Below are 20099 nucleotides of genomic sequence, written 5' to 3'. Positions count from 1 at the left end.
AACTGGAGCCACTAAGGCTGTCACTGCTGGTGGGTGGAGGTTGGTTTACTGGGCAAATGATTTAGCAAACATCCTTCAACTAGGATTAAGTTCCTGGGAAATTGTGTTATAAAAATAAAACATAAATTCTACCACTTTCCTCAAATCTGTAAAGTTGATTTTCCTTAGGGTTATAATTTTTAGATGTAAATTTAATATTGGTTTACTGTACAGATATACTTTCTTAAAAGTGCTTGGTCTCTTGACTATCTCAGATGGGAAAACCATAGCTTACGTGGTCCTCAGGGATAACCACTCTCCCTCATGCTACGTAATTTTACCATCTACAAACTGAAGTTTGGGATTAGATTCAGGGAACTGAGACGATCCATGCTGCCTGTAGCCACGACATTTAACAATCTATTCCAAATGATACTCTGCTTCTACCGTTGTAAGAGGGTGTCTGGTCTTACAATTCTTGAAACACAGTTTTCCATTCCTTAAAGAGACCTATATTAAAACTTATGTAAGATATAGGTTGCATATTTCAAAGTTAGATCTCTATCTCAAGAATCTATCTCATTAATAAACAAAATATTCAGTGCATATATAAATAATTCCTTGAATATGACTACTATTTTGTGGTTTCCAAGGTTTATCTGAATACATCATTTCATTGGATTCTCCTACCAGGCAAGGTAGGTGGTATTATCTCCATTTTACAGAGTAGGATATTGAGGCTTACAGATATTTGATGACCGACTTTGAATTTCAAAGTTAGTAAAGTTTTTGAGAAATAAAGCAGTGTAAATCAACAAAAATAGCTAAGAAACCCATTTTGGAGTGATTTTTAAATGTTTTTGTCCTGAAGAAATATTTCTTTTTCCTTTAGTAAATGTTTCAAGACTGAACTATTCAAGGAATTAAAAAGAAAAAAAAAAAAGACCCTCCACCCCCAGGGAGATGTGGGGGGTGGGGGTCATAGGGTGGTGGTGGGGGTGGTGGTTGGAACCCTCAGCAGCAGCTTAAAAGCAAAGCTCTTTTTGTCCAAAGACACAATATTCCAGAAGTACCCATGGCAGCCTATATAATCAGTTGAATGAGCCCCACTATGGCACATTCCTTTGAGACGGTTTCATATTGATTCTTGTTTAGATTCCCAGGTGTGTAAATAGAATGTAAGATTCCCAAACTAGCTTTTTCTTATTTGCATCTTAATGCCCGAGGAAGTAAACCTTGGGTCTTATTTCTCCCAAGATCTTTTGTAGTCTGTTAAACAGGAGTCAACAAACCATGTTCTTGAATTTACTGGTTTACTGCTGGATTTCCATTCATTTGAAATTCGTTATGTAGTATCTAATTCCACCTGTTTGTGGGTTATTTTGCCATCTTTCAAAAGATTTCCTATCCCCATCAAATGGTCTTTTCTGCATCAAAAAAGCCTTATTTGGATATGTGGCATTTTCTTTTTTCTTTTCTTTTCTTTTCTTTTCTTTTCTTTTCTTTTCTTTTCTTTTCTTTTCTTTTCTTTTCTTTTCTTTTCTTTTCCTTTTCTTTTCTTTCTTTTCTTTTCTTTTCTTTCTTTTCTTTTCTTTTCTTTTCTTTTCTTTTCTTTTCTTTTCTTTTCTTTTCTTTCTTTTCTTTTCTTTCTTTTCTTTCTTTTCTGTTAATTCTTAAGTAATCTCTACACCCAGTGTGGGGTTTTGAACTCACAATCCTGAAGTCAAGAGTCTCACATGTTCCTCCTACTGAGCCAACCAGGTGCCCTATGGCATTTTCTAATATCAAGAACCAATGGCATGAGCAATTACATTTACCAATCACATATTAAACTGTTGTTTGTTTCAGAATTCAAATAAAGAGATAGCTAAGCTGCCATCATTAGTCTATAATTTAAGGGCAGTCTTTAGAGTCAAGCTTGGAATGTCTTTTGTACTCAAATCATATATTTTACATCTCCCTAGAGAGTGGTGAGAAAGTCTTGATGTCCCCTTACAGCTCCCACACTATTAATCTCGTCTCCCAGCTGGGCCTCTGCTTCCAACTTTCTTTCTTCATAGTTACTACTATGTTACTCCTCGTTTTTATTTTTAGGGCCACCATTCTTCCTTTGCTTTTCAGCAGATGGTGTGTGAGCAGCAGAATTTATTATGCCTCGGTGAGGGGAAATCATGCCTGGAATCCTTGTCATTTTCAAGTTACTAAAGCAATGCTCTGGTAGTTAATTATGTCATAACACAAATGGCTTCTCTATTTTACATTTTCTGAAGTTTTTTTTTTTTTTTTTTTTTTGTAGAAGTAGTTACAGAGAAGTAAGTGTATATAAGTGAGGTAAAAATGTATAAGTGAAAAAATTATTTTATTTCAGCAAGATGTGTTATATCTTTTTATATAAAAATCTGAAGAACACACTTTTCTATATTGGCAGACCACTTTGCATTCAAAAATGAATTTAAGATATCCAGTACATTCGTTGTATTGAAATGACTACTGTAAAAAAATACTATGATGTCTTTTTTTTTTTTTAAGGATTTTATTTATTTATTCATGAGAGACACACAGGGAGAGAGAGAGACAGAGACACAGGCAGAGAGAGAAGCAGGCTCCATGCAGGGAGCCTGACGCGGGACTCGATCCTGGGTCTCCAGGATCACACCCTGGTCTGAAGGCAGCACTTTACCGCTGAGCCACCAGGGCTACCCTATGATGTCTTTTAAAATTATCCTTTATGTACAGATATACACACTTATTCTTAAAGAACTTTAAACTTTGCAGTACTATTTATATGCTTATTGTCATTTATATACTATATTCTTTGATATTTGACATGAAAATGCAAAGCTCTGCCATTTATTTATTTATTTATTTTTATTTTTATTTTTAAAGGTATTTATTTATTTATGATAGTCACAGAGAGAGAGAGAGGCAGAGACACAGGCAGAGGGAGAAGCAGGCTCCATGCACCGGGAGCCCGATGTGGGATTCGATCCCGGGGTCTCCAGGATCGTGCCCTGGGCCAAAGGCAGGCGCTGAACCGCTGCGCCATCCAGGGATCCCAAGCTCTGCCATTTAATGCTGCATTAAATAATTCTCTTTAAGTTCACATATTTCAACTAAAGTATTTGTATTGCTTTAGAGATAAAGTAGTGTTCCACGTGCTTCTTTAAATTTTATTTTTTAATTTACATAAAATAGAACTCCCTTTTTTTTGGTGGAAAATTCCATGAATTTTGCCAAGACAAAAGTGTCACCATAAATAGGATATAGAACAAGACCCTTTATTCAAATTTCCTCGTGTTATTTCTTGTAGTCAAGTCTTTCTCCTATCCTTACCAGCTGGCAAACCACTATTGTTTTCTGTTCATAGAGTTTTTCCTTCTCCAGAATGACAAACAAATGGAAACCTATGATATGCAACCTTTTGAGTTTGGCTTCTTTCCCTTAGCACAACAGTTCTCAACTGAGAGCATCTTTGGCCTCCACAGAAGACGTCTGACAGATTTGGAGACAGTATCTGGTTTTCAGAACTGGGGGAGTGCAATGTGGATCTAGTGGGAAGAGGCCAGGGATGCTGTTAAATATCCTGTGATGCACAGAACAGCCTCCCACAGCTAAGAATTCTCTGGCCTAGAACGTCGATGAAGCTAAGATGGAGAAACACTTAGCATGATGATGCATTTGAGATCCGTCCATATTGTTGTATAGATCAGTAGCTCATTCTTTTTTATTTCGGAGTAGTACTGTGATATATGGATATATTTGCCCACTAAAGGACATTTGGGTTCCCAGTTTTTGGCACTTCAGAAAGTTTTTGAGTGAACACAAGTACTGGGAGGATTGCCTGATCATATGGCAAGTGTATGTTTAACTTTATAAAGAATCTAAACTGTTTCTCAGGCTGTACTATTTTATTTTATATTGCCACAAGCAACATATGAGAGTTCCAGTTGCTCTGCATCTTTGGCAGGACTGGGTAGTGGGTATTTTTTTTTTTTTTTCCTAATTTAGTCATTCTAATGGGTCTGTGGTAGTATCTCATTGTGGTTTTAAGTTTGTCCATTCTGGTTAATTTTTAGATTTAGAATTTAATGCACATTTTCTGAGATTTCAAAATATAGTATCACATAAATAAAGTCTGTAATAACTGGCAAAAAGTTATGAATGTCTTGTAGACTTTCATTCAGCTCTTCCTCATTATAGAGCTACTGATCCTTTTACAATTTCTATTCTAAGAGAATCCAGTTTAACAGTGTTAGGATTCACTGATCTACAAGGATCTTCAGTACATGCCTGGTCCAGGCTACATGGATTTTGAGAAAAGGTGAAGGAGGAGAAGCCACCCCCATTTTAATTTAATTTAATTTATTTTTTTAAGATTTTATTTATTCATGAGAGACACACACACACACAGAGGCAGAGACACAGGCAGAGGGAGACGCAGGCTCCATGTAGGGAGCCTGATGTGGGACTCGATCCCAGGACTCCAGGATCACGCCCTGGGCCGAAGGCAGGCGCTAAACCGCTGAGCCACCCAGGGATCCCCAGCCACCCCTGTTTTACATATAATTAAAGGATTATTTGTAAGTTTAATGCACTTCTCATAGTTCACTGGGGAAAGGAACAAAATCTCTCTCTCTTTTTTTTTTTAAGATTTTATTTATTTATTTCTGAGAGACACAGAGACACAGACAGAGGGAAAAGCAGGCTCCATGCAGGGAGCCCGACATGGGACTTGATCCTGGGTCTCCAGGATCACGAAAAGGGACAAAATCTTAATGTCCTTTTTATCTAGCACGATCATTGGCATGAAGTGAATTCCACAGAGGCAGCTTTTGAGCAAAACAGAATAAAAATAATTTTCTTAGATTCAAGTGTCCATAAAACATTTTCCGTTACTGGTTGGCTGCTGAAATTACTTCTGAGATTCATATAAAGAACTAGTTACCTATTCTCACAATTTGCTATATTCCCACCTCTAGCCACAGGCTATTAAATGGTTTCTTGCATCTTTTCCTTCTTTTTTTTTTTTTTTTTTTAAATTTATTCATGATAGGCACACAGTGAGAGAGAGAGAGGCAGAGACACAGGCAGAGGGAGAAGCAGGCTCCATCTCCATGCACCGGGAGCCCGACGTGGGATTCGATCCCGGGTCTCCAGGATCGCGCCCTGGGCCAAAGGCAGGCGCCAAACCGCTGCGCCACCCAGGGATCCCTCTTTTCCTTCTTCTTAAATGTAACTTCATTGATCTCTATTTCAATGCAGGGATTTCTCTAGATTAGGTGTGTCAGGAGTATTGATGCTGAGAGGATGTTATGATTTCATTCACAACAAACTTGAAATTTGCCATCAGAAAGAACTAACTGTGGCCCTCTATCATTCTGGTCATGATCAAGGCATCCAGGTGAGAGAAATAGATAGGAGGACCTCAGTCCCACTAGTGGCCATGGCTTAACTTTGGACAATTTAATTAATAAGGGGCAGAAGGCTCATGGCATCCAATGAGAACAGAAAAAAATTGCAGAAAATTAGTTTTAAAACTGTTTGTAATAAGAGTGCATCTACAGATTGGCCAGCAGCCTCAATTTGGTCTTTTTGCTAACGGGCTTTCCTCACTTTTATGAAGTGAAGGCAGAGGCGTACAATTTGGGATCCAGACACTTTGGCATTTTGTTCCTAACAATTTAACTGGAAACCTTGGTGCCTGTGGCCTTTGGCACCCAAAGCACTCTGTTGTGAAGTATTAGTTCAGCATGCTGGGTAGTCCACCCACATGGTACAGAAATAGCCTAGGGTGACCAAAATGCAAACCCAACTCTAATTATTTGAGAATTGGAAATGAGCACACACAGTCCTCATCTGCGTGCTTTATTAGGACCACACTGTTTCAGTTATACATATCCCAGTGTGAACTTCTCTGGGATCAGAAGACATTTCATTTATGTTTCATTTTAGGTAATTTACGTTTAAACTTGGGTAATTGCAAGCACCACTTTAAGGGAGTTAATGATGCCCTCATTTGAAAATGATGTAGCCAACGCTTTGGATTTACATTTGTTCCTTCCTTTCTCAATATTATTTTACATTTTCCTCAGGGTAGGAGGTCACTTTTTTCCCCCACAAAAAGTTCACTACCATAGTACACAACGGTGGATTACTTTGTTCAAGGACACTTGGATTTAGATGTGAGGGTTGATTTGGCAACTCAATCACACAGCTACTTCTGAATCAATTCTGCTTTCCACACTTGCATCTGACTCAATTGTGCTAAGAACCTGAATCATGACCATGCACTCAGACCCAGATCTGTCTTGCTAGCTAGAACCTTGGGCACATTGCTTCTGGGAGTTTCCTTTTCCTTATCTCTCAAGTAGAGATAACAATATATCCCTACTTTATAATGTGGTCACAAGGATCAAATGAGTAAAAATGCTTGGCATGCAGCAAACACTTAAATTATTATTATTATCTTTATACCATCAATTATTGAAGATGTGTTATTTTGTAGACAACTCAAGTTGTGTACAAAAGAAAATAATCTTACTCCAGTCATCAACTAACTCCCTCAGTGTGTGCTGGTACTATTGAATTCATTTAGTATTATTAAAAGCATGTATTTATTTTTTTGTTTGGGGTTTATTTGTTGTTATCGTTGTTTGGAAAAAGGTGTATTGGTACTGCAGAAAAAAAGATGCTTCTCCTCATTACATGAGTAAAATCTACATCTTCCTTCCTTTGGTTTTTCAACACTACTCCTGAGTGCTGTATAATTTATATCTTATGGCTGTTTATTGACTGATCTGTGAGACATATCTAGAAAAAATAGGAATTTCCTTAAATGACAAGTGTGTTTGGTGCTGTCTGATTAACATGAAATCACTGTGGTGGTGATTTCCTTTATGAACAGATCACTTTATTTTTTTTTAATTGTTTATTTCTTTTAAAGATTTTATCCATTCATCCATGATAGACACACAGAGAGAGGCAGAAACATAGGCGGAGGGAGAAGCAGGCTCCTTGAGGTGAGCTGGCCGTGGGACTCCATCCTGGGACTCCAGGACTACACCCTGAGCCAAAGGCAGGCGCTCAACCACTGAGCCCCCCAGGTGTCCCTGAACAGATAACTTTAAATCAAATGTTTCTGATTGGCAGACCCATGAAACTTAGAAAGCAGACAAATTTGTTCTGAGGTCAGAATTGTGTTCACTTTATGTCCATCTGATTCCATGAGTTTTGCAATCTTTTTTAATTTTTATTTTTAAATGAAGTGTCTTTCAAAATTTCAGTGGTGCTGAGTGGAGACACATTCATTGTTTCTCCCTCATTGAGGCTACATCTTGCCTGGGTGGCCTCCATGTCATCTTCTTGCTTGTCTTCCTGCCTTGTCCAACATTATCTTTCCAATCTAGTCTGAATGATCTTTTAAAAAATATGTATCTAATTTTGTCTCTGCTCTGCTTAAAATCATTAACCATTGTCCCTTTGCTCATGGGATAAAATCAGAAACACTGACCTTGGCTTCTAGCCCACTGATCTACCTCATCCCAGTCACTCTGCCTGACCCTTTGTGACCAAACCCTATGTGGCATCGTGTTAGTTCTTTGTACCCCTTTCCATCAAATGGCTGGCTCATTTGATCTTCCGTAAGAGGAATGCTGGCTCTCATCTGCTCCCCTCACCCCCACCACCATTGCCTTACCCTCATCTCCTTCAATGCTCAGCTTAAATGTCATTTCTCAGAGACCTTTTTCTGGGTCTCTAACGTGTGGTTGGATTCTCATATTGTACATCTCTTGGCACTTTATATTTCTTCCTAGCTCTTATCACAGCCGTAATAAAATAGTTATGTGATTAGATATTCAATTTCCCCAACATCATGTATGTAAGTTGTAGGAGGGGAATTTTAATGATCCAAATAGTCAACATCTACCACAGTGAATGCATGTTAAGCTTTTGATTGATATTTCTCAAATACATGATTGAATGACATGTTCATTACTCTACTGTCAATGTCTAAAATATAGCAGATGCCCCAACAGTATTTAATGACTAAATAAAAATTTTGTTTATTCAGAAAGAAAAGGGTTGCTACAGTAGTGTGGAGTATGTCGTAGTGAATCAGAGTGAGAAGACTCTCTGAGCTTGCTGAAAACCCAGGGAGAAAATGTAATGGACTATTTGAATGATGATCGGCTCACTGGAGTTATTTTGTGTTCCTCCAGGTTTGCTTGTTTAAGGAGTTCAGAGGGTATTGCACTTGGGTCAGGATATATGGTTCTGTTACTGCCTGGCTGTGTAACTTCAGAAAGTCATGTATCTCCTAGAACAGAAAGGACACAGGGATCTTCCTACCTCCCCAACCAACATCATAGGTTTATAAGAGTCCCACAAAAACCATGAAAGTACTTTGAAAACTGTGAGCAGTTATAGGCGCATGATTATTTAACTGTGGAAGGAATTTACAATAGGTTGTTGGTAAAATACTCAGTTCAGAAGGGCCCAAAGTCCTGTGTCCCAATTCTCCTCTCCAGAGTTACTCACTTTTGGCAGTTTCTCTGTGTTCTTGTCCTTCTAGATATGATCAATAGATCATGTGTGTGTGTGTGTTCATCTATGTGTGTGTGTATATGTATATTTATAAACACACATATAAATATATATGCAAACCCAAAAGCACAAATCAGATCATAATATAATTCGGGAATATATTTTTCCACTTACTGTGGCTTGGATATTTTAATGACAGTTCATATAGAGTTCTTTTAGCTATTGCATGATATCCTTTTGTGTGCATTTACTATGATTTATCTTATTTCTATATCGATGGATATATAGCTTGTTTCCACTTTTTTCACTACTGTAATCAGTGCTTCAGTGAACATCCAATTTGATTTATCTTCTGTGATTAAAATCATTCAAAGCTTCCTATTTTTACCCTCTGCACTTACATCTCATGCCACATAAGTCTGATGCTTACAGAGTAGCAGGAAAATGGAAGGTGTCGGTATAGTATTACCTCTAGCTGCAGGGAAGCTCCAGAATGGTTTCTAGTAGTACTTCCCGGCTCTAGAGGATAGGTGGCCTGTTCTCTGCATGTGATTTTCTTATTTTGTCATCACCTTTACAACTCTTTTGCTTAAACATGTTGCTTTAACTTTCTCTTTATATAAATTTCTAAAAGTCCACCTCTTCCCAAAAGTCTGCATAGGCTAATTTAACTACAATTTATTTTATTTTATTTTATTTTATTTTATTTTATTTTATTTTATTTTATTTTATTTTTTTTAGGTTTCATTCATTTATCTGACAAAGAGAGGACAAGTAGGCAGAGCGGCAGGCAGAAAGAGAGGGAGAAGCAGGCTCCCTGCCAAGCAGAGAACCAGATGCAGGGCTCGATCCCAGGACCCTGGGATTATGATCTGAGCCCAAGGCAGATGCTTAACTGAGGAGCCATCCAGATGCCCCTCAACTACAATTTTTTGATGCCATCAAGATTCTAGTTTTTTTTTTAAAGCAAGCATTTATTGAATTGTTATAGTGCTCCTCTCACTACACTAGAGACAAATGCAGATATAAGTACTTCGTGAGGTTTCTGTAGTTATTCCTTGCTTATAAATTGTCACAATCCAAGTTAGCAATGGCTAACAGGTGTGCCCTGGCCCACTCTTCAGAGCTCTACTGCTGAATTTTGCTCCCTATACAAAACTTTGCATTTGCTCCTGCTGAGTGCACATGGTGCTCTCTGGGAGATGGCATGATACGGTTAAAGTGGGATAAAACCTTTCTTTGTAAGAGGTCAGGGAGTTCCTTAACATCAGATCAGTATCAAAATATTATATGTTTCCTGGAATGTGCCAGAATTTTGCCTCATGAATATTTAGAAGTCTGTGGTCAGGGCAGTGAAGCAGTTACAGTCAACAGTTACACGGAGACCAGTTGTTTAGTGAAGTAACTATGGAAGCATTTATAGGCCTTGCAAGAGATTATTAGGCTATGGCCATGGCTGTGCTGTAACAATCTCTATTCGTTGACACTGTTTTGTATTTGTCCAATGTTCCTTTAAGTAAGGAAACAGCCACCCAAATTCCAGAATTCAAATTTGTGCCTGCAACAATTTTTTTTTTTTTTTTTTTTTGCCAGTCAGAAGGTCTTTCCAGAACAAAGAGGTGTCTTTTCTGCTGAAGAAGAACTGTAATATCTGTTACAGAGTTGAGTAGCAGGTACTCAACAAATATTTCTTTTTTTTTTAAGTTTTTAAATAATTTTTAAATTTAGGTAATCTCCACACTGAATGTGGGGCTTAAACTCATGTCTTTGAGATCAAGAGTTTTACACTCTTCCAACTGAGCCAGCCAGGCACCGCAACAAGTATTTCTTACTATCAACTGGCACCCAGTGTCACCAAGAAAATCAAAGCCCAAACCCAAAAATAAACAACAAATCACAAAATTAGAACTAGCTTGTAAGCTGCTATAGCAGTGAGACTTACGTCTATAGAACTGTGCTAATTTGGAGCAAATAAACAGTACATGTAGGAGGAATGCCAAGAGTATCCTCCTAACATCAGCAGATGGATCAACCTAGGAGACATCCTAACTGCAGCAGGCTGTTAGAGCCACGAACACTACCACCCTACACACAGCAGGTGTATGCACAAACCGAAGAGCAGTCTGGACCACACCAATAAAAAAAGTAAGATAACGAAAGTAGCATCTATGATTCGTTGTTACAATAGGTAGTGTTTGTTTTAAATATATTATTATGTCTTAATTTTCACAACAGCCTTGTGTGGGTAATTAGTATTATATAAATGAAGTGAGCCTCGGGGCATTTATATAACCTGCACAAGTCATATTGCACGTAAGTAGGAGGGACAGGATTCAATCCATTTATCTCTGACTCTAGTACAAATATTTCTTTTTCTTAAAAAGGATTTTATTTATTTATTTGATAGAGAGGTGTGGTGGGGGCACAAGCAGGAGGAGGAACAAAGGGAGAGGGAGAAGCAGACTCTCCGCTGAGCAAGGAGCCCGATGAGGGACTTGAGCTCAGGACCCTGGGATCGTGACCTGAGCCGAAGGCACAAGCTCAACCAACTGAGCCACCCAGGCGTCCCTGTTACAAATATTCTAACCATTATTTTCTACCAAGTGTTTTCAGGTGGGAAGGGTGGAGAGGAGTGCCGGGCTTTTTGGTCACATCGGCACAATTGGGTAATAGTAGCTCAAACATCTAAACAAACTCTTAATGGATACAAAGTTCTAGAAGTGAAGGGATCCCAAGATAATTTAACATTTCTCCTCATTGGGGTGGGGGTTCATCAGCCTCGAGCCTGATTTCTCCCCCTAAAGCTCTGTGCCTGATGCACAAGGTCAGCAGTGCTGCTCACCTGGCAGTCCCACACCTGTCCTGGAAGGCCACGTCTGGCACGGGGATGTTGGGAGGCTATGGTCTGTCAGGAGGATGGACACACCTTTGATGAAGGATCATTACCTACCCAGAATATCCTTATAATTCCCTGATGGGTCACTAACATTTTATCACTTCCTACTGGTCATTAGAGCCAAGAGCTTTCAAAGGCAGGGCCTGGTGAGCAGGTGGGCAGCCGTGTAATTCAGGCAGGAAACAGCCAGCCTGCCTCACAATGTGCTCGTCTCTAAAGATATAAAGAGGCCGAGACACTAGCCTCTTCTAACCTGATACTGTAGCCTCACAGCGTCCAGTGTGAAATCTGAAGAACAATGACATGGATGGAACAATGACATCCTTTATAATTCAAGGAAATAAAAAAGAAGCAGTGGTCTGGATGGTACAGTAAAAGGAAATCCCCCAAACCATTTATATCCATCCGGCTGTGGCACACATCACAGCATTTCCTCTGTCCCGCAGGCATACTCATCCTAGCTAGATTGTATTTGACTGAGGTTCAAATACGTTTCAATTCATGGATATAAGGGATCATCAAATGTACCTTGAGTACTGCCAGGAAGACCCTCTCTATATTGAATTTGTTGCTACTCTGAAGTTGTTTGTGCTGCATGTCACTGGTTTTCAAGAAGGAGGTTCATAAATAGTTCGGGGATTAACTTTGCACTCACAGAAAAGCCCTATCATGACTGTTCTGCTCATTTACGAGTTCATTGGATTTTATAGACAGGATTCCAGTGGGTAGTCTTTGGGGATTTTAGATATAATATAGTAGAGGTACCTGCCTCATAAATTTAGTGTGAGGATTAAATAATGAATATACATCAACCAGTTTCAGCTATGAGCACAGTAGAAGGAGGTATAGAATGAGTGAGAAAGACCATGTTCTATGCTAATAATATTTAGAACTCATGTTGAGCTTGTTTAAATAAGCTGCAGGTATTATTATGATTACCTAAAATTTTATTATTGATTTGAGAGAGTGAGAAAGAGACCCCGAGCTGCAGGAGGGGGAGTAGGGTAGAGAGACAAGCAGACTCCACACTGAGCAGGGAGGCCTACTCAGGGCTCGATCCCAAGACCCCAAGGTCGTGACCCCAAGATCATGATTCCAGGACCCCGAGATCACCACCTGAGTCCAAGGCAGACACTTCACCAATGGAGCCACCCAGGCACCCCAAGCTGCGGGTATTATTGAGTAACTCATTCGGCAATGAGCCACGAGAGCCTCCGCTGTCCCAGGCAGTGTGGTAAGTGCCGGGATGAGGAGTGACCAACAGGAACTAAATGTCTGTTTACGAAGTTTACATTCCAGGGGACATGCAAAGTGGCCTTTCTTACTTTCTTTAAAGTATCGCTTTGGGTGGTGTATTGTCTTACTTTTTTGGCTTTTCAAGGCAAGCTTTCATATAGAGATGAAGAAATTTATTTTCACACAAACAAAATTATTTTGTACTTTTATCAACCTACTTCATCTCACCTATAAAACTCTGGAATTTAAGGGCAAAGACGGGTGATTGGGTAGTTGGTCGTTCTCACCCAATACCTAGCACAGTGTCTTCTTGTAAATAATATGAAATAAAAATATACTTGTTGAAAGGCTAATCGATTCCAATAACAAATTATGGATCTCTGTCTCATTACTTCGTGGTTGCACTTCCTATACAAGCAAAGATAATTAATAATACAAGGTGATAAAGACAAGTGTCAAATTAGTGACATACAACGGAGGTGCTAGCAGAACCCATTTTGGCGGGCAGCCCGGGTGGCTCAGCGGTTTAGCGCCGCCTTCAGCCCAGGGCATGATCCTGGGGTCCCGGGATCGAGTCCCACATCGGGCTCCCTGCATGGAGCCTGCTTCTCCCTCTGCCTGTGTCTCTGCCTCTCTCTCTCTCTCTGTGTCTCTATGAATGGATAAATAAAATCTTAAAAAAAAAAAAAAAGAACCCATTTTGGGTTAGAGTGATTTTAGAAGAGAGGATGTGAATTTGGCCTTAAAGAATAAATAAGATTCAGGTAGAAGAGGACGGTGGGTAAGTGGAAACACCCCACTTGGAAGAATCCCAGCAGCTTTGGTAGTTTTTACTTTATTTTCTAGTCAGTGGTAAATTAGTGAAGGTTTTTGCCTCAGGGATTAACGTGAAAATTGTTTTCCCAGCTGTATTTGCTGCTATTGCCTGAATTTCGAATTTACAAATGATGAGAATTTAATAGAATTTAATTAGAATTTAATGGATCATATAATCTATTAGGAGGCCTGCCATTAGCTTTAAAACAAAAAAGAGGAAAAAGAGAACTGAATACAAAGTATTAAAGTGTGTCATGGCACGCGTGTGGCTCAGTGGTTGAGCGTCTGCTTGGGCTCAGGACGTGACCCCGGAGTCCCGGGATCGAGTCCCACGTCGGGATCCCTGCATGGAGCCTGCTTCTTCCTCTGCCTGTGTCTCTGCCTCTCTCATAAATAAGTAAATAAAATCTTAAAAAAAAAGTGTGTCACCTGGGGTGAGATAAAGTATTATGAAAGTCTCAGTTGCACATGTGTGGATGAGTGTGTGTGTCTGGGTAGGGATGGATCTGGAAGTGGATTTCAGTCAGAAAAAGTTCAAAACCACCGAGCTAGAGCCCTAGTGAGATTCTCACTAGTGAGCACTCCTTTTTTTCTCCATTTCAGAAATAGTTGTATTTCTGCTAGCAACTGTGTTATTTATTTATACACATATCACATTATCCTATGGAGGGGCAAGACTGTGTTTTCTCAAAGACAAAACTCAAAAAAATGAAGATGTTGATACTATTCAGCCTATGGAGAAAGGGAGAACACCCTGGATCTGAAGTTTACAGATCTGAAGTTGACACCTCAGCAAGGTGTTTTTACCTTAGACAACCAGAGGGAGGAGTAGAAAAGTCACGAGTGAGTGCTTTACAGTTGGAATTGCTTTGTAATCAAAGAAAGTCTGTCGGTCAGCTGTGCAGGAATGCTGATGCCTCTGCCTAGGTAGTTTCAGGAAGACAAACAGTGCTAATCTCAGCTAAATCATTCTTGAGACAAAGAACAGGGAGCCGGAGGGTCTGTGTCCGTCCTTGTCAGCAGGTTCAGGTGAAAGAGGAAAGGTCTACTACGTTTGGCTCTGTCACAGGTAAACAGGAATCATGGAGAGTCTCATGGAAGTCAGGAGAAAGAGTGGACAGTCTTATCTATGTTAAATGGGGCAAGGTGGTTCTTTGAGGTAAGCCATTTCTCAGAACACAAGACTTGAGGGATTTTGGAAAATAAAAGTTGAGGGGATTCCTTACCTACAGCTGTTTTCCAGAAGCATAGTGCTCATGTAAACATTGGCACTGTCAGTTTTCTCTTCTGGAGGGGCTTTAAAGAAAGTATAGGACCCAAAATATGACCTACTTCCTACAAGTGGGTAACTTGATGGCATGTATCCAGCTAATTCCTTGGATGATAACTAATGGTAGGCTAATAATGTTGGGCATATACATCTGTAACAGGAAACGTCTTTTTGGAGAATAACGGTTACTGGAAAATTTCATTTAAAGTGAATCTACTTTCAGGGCAAAATTGAATAGATGATAAACTTCAAAAAAAGTTTGAGTCTATCTTGAAAAATAAAACTTAAAATTTTAAAAATAGATTTATTGTCTCATTTAACAAAATGCAATTTGTAATCCTAACTATCAGCTAATTTTAGAACAAAGAATGGATGAGATATTGATTTGGGGGCATCACTTTTCTGACATGCTGGTACCATAGCTCCATACAATATTCTTCTCTTCGCCATTTTCATAGGACAATTTTATAAAGGGTATCATTGTAAAAATATATTCAAGTCTTCATCAATTTTCTTTCAGTTCTTTTCGTATTCACTTTATTCTTTTTGGCAATGCCTGTGTACCCTCCCCTTTTCATTTGCTAGATCTAATTCAATCAATGTTCAATTTGTCAATGGCTTTACCTGAGTAATTCTAGTGGTCCTTCCCCCTCCCTTACGGATTTATATTGTTTATATGTAGTTGATTTATATTGAATGTATTGTATGGCCGGATATTTAGAACAAAGACATTTGCCCAATATGTGGATGGTTTAGGTGAATACAAATTGTCTCAGTTTTCTAGTAAATATTTTCCTTTACTTTCCTTTTAGACTCTTATTGCTCTATCTAAATTCCTAGTTATGAAGACTTCAAATGACAGAAACTCCAATAACAGGCACCCCTCTGTGTTTTCTATGCTTTATTTTATGAAGTTCTCACTTCAACTCTATGAGGCAGGTGTTATTACCACCCCCAGGACCCAGGTGAAAAAAATGGGGATTTTGAGAATTGGTACAATTTTCCCTAAGTCACCAAATGACAGAGCCAGGGCACGAATGAAGGAATGTTTAATAACTCAGTTTGTACTCTTTGCTTAAACGGTATGCTAGCTTTCTCCTCACCTTCCCACCCATTTCTATGTTTCCCACCCTTACTTTTCTCTGTCTAGATTCCCTTCCCTGTGTACGACAAATGTAGTTTTATCTTTCTATATATTTTTAGCTAATTAAAGTCCTTTGTGGGAATAAAGAGTGTAGTTTTATCTTTCTATATATTTTTAGCTAATTAAAGTCCTTTGTGGGAATAAAGAGAGGTATATACACATTTTTTCCCCTTCCTTTTCTTTTTTTAAGCAAGTATGTTTTTGAAGGTAATCTGTAAAGAGAGTATGGTTACATATACAGGTTTTCTAGTCCTATAAACCAGAGTTCAACTTTGGCTCTGTCTCTTATTAGCTGAGTGATCGGCTTAAAGCTTCAATGTCCTCATCTTAAAATAGTGAGGTTATTATTACCTCATAGGTAATAACAACCCTATTATCTCATAGGGTTGTTTTAAGATTAAATAACATTATATACTTAAAGCACTTAGCATCATGCCTTTTACATGGAAGGCACCTACTAAACATTGTCATCATCATTGCTTTTATGCTGACAGTGAGACCCAGTAGTCTGATAAACAGTGTCCTGGACTGAAAAAAAAAAAAGCAGTTCTGTTTCATTGTAAGTTCCACTACTATGATATAATTTTTTAATTTTCTCAACTTTTAAGTCATCAAAATGAGACAATAATTTTTTTTCAGGTTGAGTGGATTCTTTAAATATCTTTGGAAAGGCATCTTGTAAATTAACTCTATGATGATCAAGCTATACTTATTTTATTATTTTAAAGATAATACAGCAATGAAGTAGATACCTATGAGTCTCAAAAACAAACAACCACATAAACAGTAATGGTCTTGGGATGACGAATTTTGCGTGTGTATGTAACGCTCCAATCTGTTGGTGTGGTTTTGAAATCCACAGGGGACTTTTGATCATGGTGGTGTTAGATGAAGCTTTCTTGAACAGTTAAGATTTCTTTGGGACTTTGTGACTTTCTATAGTGACAAAATTCTGTTCTTTATTGGATTCAAATTTAGTAAAGCTATATTTAACATTTTTACTTTAAATTTTAAGATATATGTGACAGTCCAGAATGAAAGCAACTTTCTTAAGTTCCTCTAAACAGTCAAAGGTGGATAATCTATGTAAATTCAGTTAGAGATCAGAATAGCCAAACCTTTCCTTCCAGCCAGAGATTGTTGAATTGACAGTGTTTGAAAAATTTTATCTAGAGACTCCTCATGGTAATGATAATAAGAATAAAAACGTGGGTTATTGGTCAGATTCTCAACAAGTAAATTTTCCTGAAATATCTAAAGGATTTGTCATGCTTTATACCTTCATTTAACAAAGAAAGTTGTCTTAACTGTTTCCTTATAAAAAGGCACAAGAGAGAGAATTGAGAATGCTAATTACAAATGAGATCGTGAATTCATAAACTATGAAGAATTGCAGGAATCTTGTAATACTGAAATATTTTGATTTTTAAGGAATGCCTATGAGTCTTCTAAATATAGAAAATATTTTCTTAAATATAAGCTCATCCATTCCTGACATTTGTAGGACCTGTGGCAAGAATAGAGTGGGTTCTGTGGTCTCTTTTCTTCCTGCCTTTGTATCTGTCCTGTACTATGCAAGGATAATACCTGCCTGCAGGCATGTGGGCAGGCCAGCCACATATTTAGGCTCTCTCCTCACCTGCTGCACATAGATGACTTAGGCCATCCCTGGGGCCTAGGAATGTGTACATTCGTGGCTTGACTTCTCTTCTGGAGCATTGTCATTACCTGGAAGCTTGTTAGAAATGCAGAATCTCAGGTCCCCACTTGGACCTACTGAATGAGAGTATACTTTTTCATAAAATCTCTATGTGATTTATATGCAGATTAGAGCTTAAAACTTCTGTTCTCAAGTGGGAGGTTGAAAACAGAGGCCGCTATCTCTTAGGTTTAAGGGTGGCACTATTCACAGGCTCACTTCCTCTCTTGACCTCTGAAAGGATTGAGAAAGTTCTGGCCAATAATCAATTCTGTTCAATTTCTTGATGGATTTATATTCATTTTAAATTACAGTTGATTTTATACTATATATATAAATACATATATATATTTATATATATATTTTTTATGTTTTCAATTGGATAATTTTCCTTAGGCTATTTTCTTATTTGGAATGTACTCTACTTCACCCTCTTCCGTCAATGCACAATTGGACCAAGATGGCCATTTCTTCTGTGAAGCCTATCTCAATGCCCCTTGAGTAAGTTCTTTCCATTCTGACTCCATTGTCTTTAATAAAAACATTTTATTGAATTTTTCTCTGGTTATACAGCTGAATTCACCACTAGATTATTAATTAGCTTCCTGAGGTAGAAACTGCCTCCTATTCATCTTTGGATCCTCCATTACTTATAGTTTGAGCCCGTTAACTTTTTTTTTTTTTTTTAAGAGAGAGAGAGAGAGAGAGAGTGCATGCACTTGCAAGTGGAGGCTTGGAGGTGGGGGACGAAGAGGGAGAGAGAACCTTAAGCAGGCTCCATGCCCAGCATGGAACCCAACACAAGGCTGGATCTCACAACCCTGAGATCCTGACCTGAGCCAAAATCAAGAGTTGGATGCTTAATCAACTGAGCCAACTTAAGTCATTAGATGTTTAATAAACATGTGTGAAATTATTTTTTGAAGTATTTATTTATTTATTTGTTTAGGTAATCTCTATACCCAATATGGGATTCAAACTCATGACCTCAAGATCAGGAGCTGCATGCTCTTCAACTGAGCCAGCCAGGCACTCCTAACATGTGTGAAACTAAATCCACATTGTTTAAGTTTATTTTTAGTGGCTCTTGTAATTCTCTGCTATGCTGAGAAAGGAAATTAAAATAGTCCTGCTATTTTAATGGAGGTAGGGTTTACTCATAAGTCTTATCACATTTAGGAAAGGGTACATCTTTTGCTTCTCTTGTAAATTTGTATTTATGTTTGATCTGATAGTCATGAAGAAAAGTGAGTGCTGCTAGGCCAAAGGTGTTCTTTGATGGGAATCCTTGAAAAGCTGGTTCTATTAGTATGATAGTATTCCAATGAAGGAATAGCTTTAGCTTGGAAAATAAACATGGGATATAGGAAGAACAGAGTTGGAGAAAAAATTAAGAAAAATGGACCATGAAATGTAAAGCAAAGGTAAATTTCTATGACTGTTCTAATCCTTTGGCTCCTCATGCTCATGGATTATAATTAGGGAGGCAAGGTGGCCTAGAAGATGGGGTGAACTTGGAACTATGGGACATCTGCTCTAGTTTTGGCTCTTCTACTAATTGAGCACCTGAGAAACTTTCTAAACACTTTTGAGTCTCTGTTATCCCATTTGAAATGTGAATAGTTAGATTCAGTACTTTTAACCAGAGATGAAAAGCTTCCTTTCCATGTAGGAGAAATACATTATTATCAAGTTAAAGTGACGGCTATTTTGGTTTTACTCTTTCTTTGAACAAAACTCATTTTAAACTAGCATAACGTGGAGCAGGAAAAGACCTATGGACTCCAATTTTGTTTCCTAATCTGCATGTCTGCATGAATTGGACTATTTACTATGACTTTCGTTTCCTACTTCTACAGGTGTTGTATGTCAACAGAGAATAACGTTTTGTTAAACAGAGAGAACTTCTTTTAGAATCCAAAATTGTTGGAAGCATATCACAATTGCAGGAAACACAATTTTCTTTTTATGATTTTTATCTTATTCTCTACAAGTGTGTATAATTTCCTTGGCATATTATATATATATGTAAAATTTTTGGTCTTAAAAATGGCCAGTTACCATTTTTGTATTGGGCCTTGAATGACAGTGAACTAGGGAGCACAACCATTTAAATTATATTCTCTGTTGCTCAAACAATTATTATTGGCAATAGGTAAACATGCAGTGTTGTTTTAAAAATACTTCTATTTTTCAAAAGGTTGTCTTTGACAGGAAATCATTAGAAAAAAACTCAAATCCTTTTCCTTCCCATGTATAGTTGAAAACATACATACTCCATGCTACACAGGAATTTTTGTCTCATAAACTCATTTATGTTTGCCTTGTAAAAAAATTACCTTTAAAAACTTTTTAAAAATATTGAGCTTTTTATACATTTTAAATTTCTAATTTGGGGCAGGGAGGGAAGGATGGTGAAAGTTAAAATTAGATAAATAAATAAATATCTAATTTTATAGTATATGCATTAATTCTACATTATATGTATATTAGTCTCAAGGCATAAAATCTGCCA

General features: G+C 38.0%; 1 protein-coding gene across 1 annotated transcript in view; it reads right to left on the bottom strand.

Moving 5' to 3' along the window:
* Nucleotides 1-13263: 13263 nt before the first annotated feature.
* SMIM31 (small integral membrane protein 31) overlaps nucleotides 13264-20099 on the bottom strand; it is a gene marked incomplete at its 3' end in the record, with an annotated part of 33356 nt that continues 26520 nt past the window's right edge. Inside the window, exons 3-4 of the mRNA XM_038559148.1 lie at nucleotides 19541-19563; nucleotides 13264-13293 (exon numbers count right to left, since the gene is read on the bottom strand). Of these exons, the coding sequence (XP_038415076.1) occupies nucleotides 13264-13293; nucleotides 19541-19563 (53 nt within the window). The remainder of the gene's footprint in view (nucleotides 13294-19540; nucleotides 19564-20099) is intronic.

Source organism: Canis lupus, chromosome 15 (assembly GCF_011100685.1).
Source record: "Canis lupus familiaris isolate Mischka breed German Shepherd chromosome 15, alternate assembly UU_Cfam_GSD_1.0, whole genome shotgun sequence".
Lineage (NCBI taxonomy): Eukaryota > Metazoa > Chordata > Mammalia > Carnivora > Canidae > Canis > Canis lupus.
The sequence above is the reverse complement of the archived record's forward strand: the minus strand, read 5'-3'. Positions and strand labels throughout refer to the sequence as shown.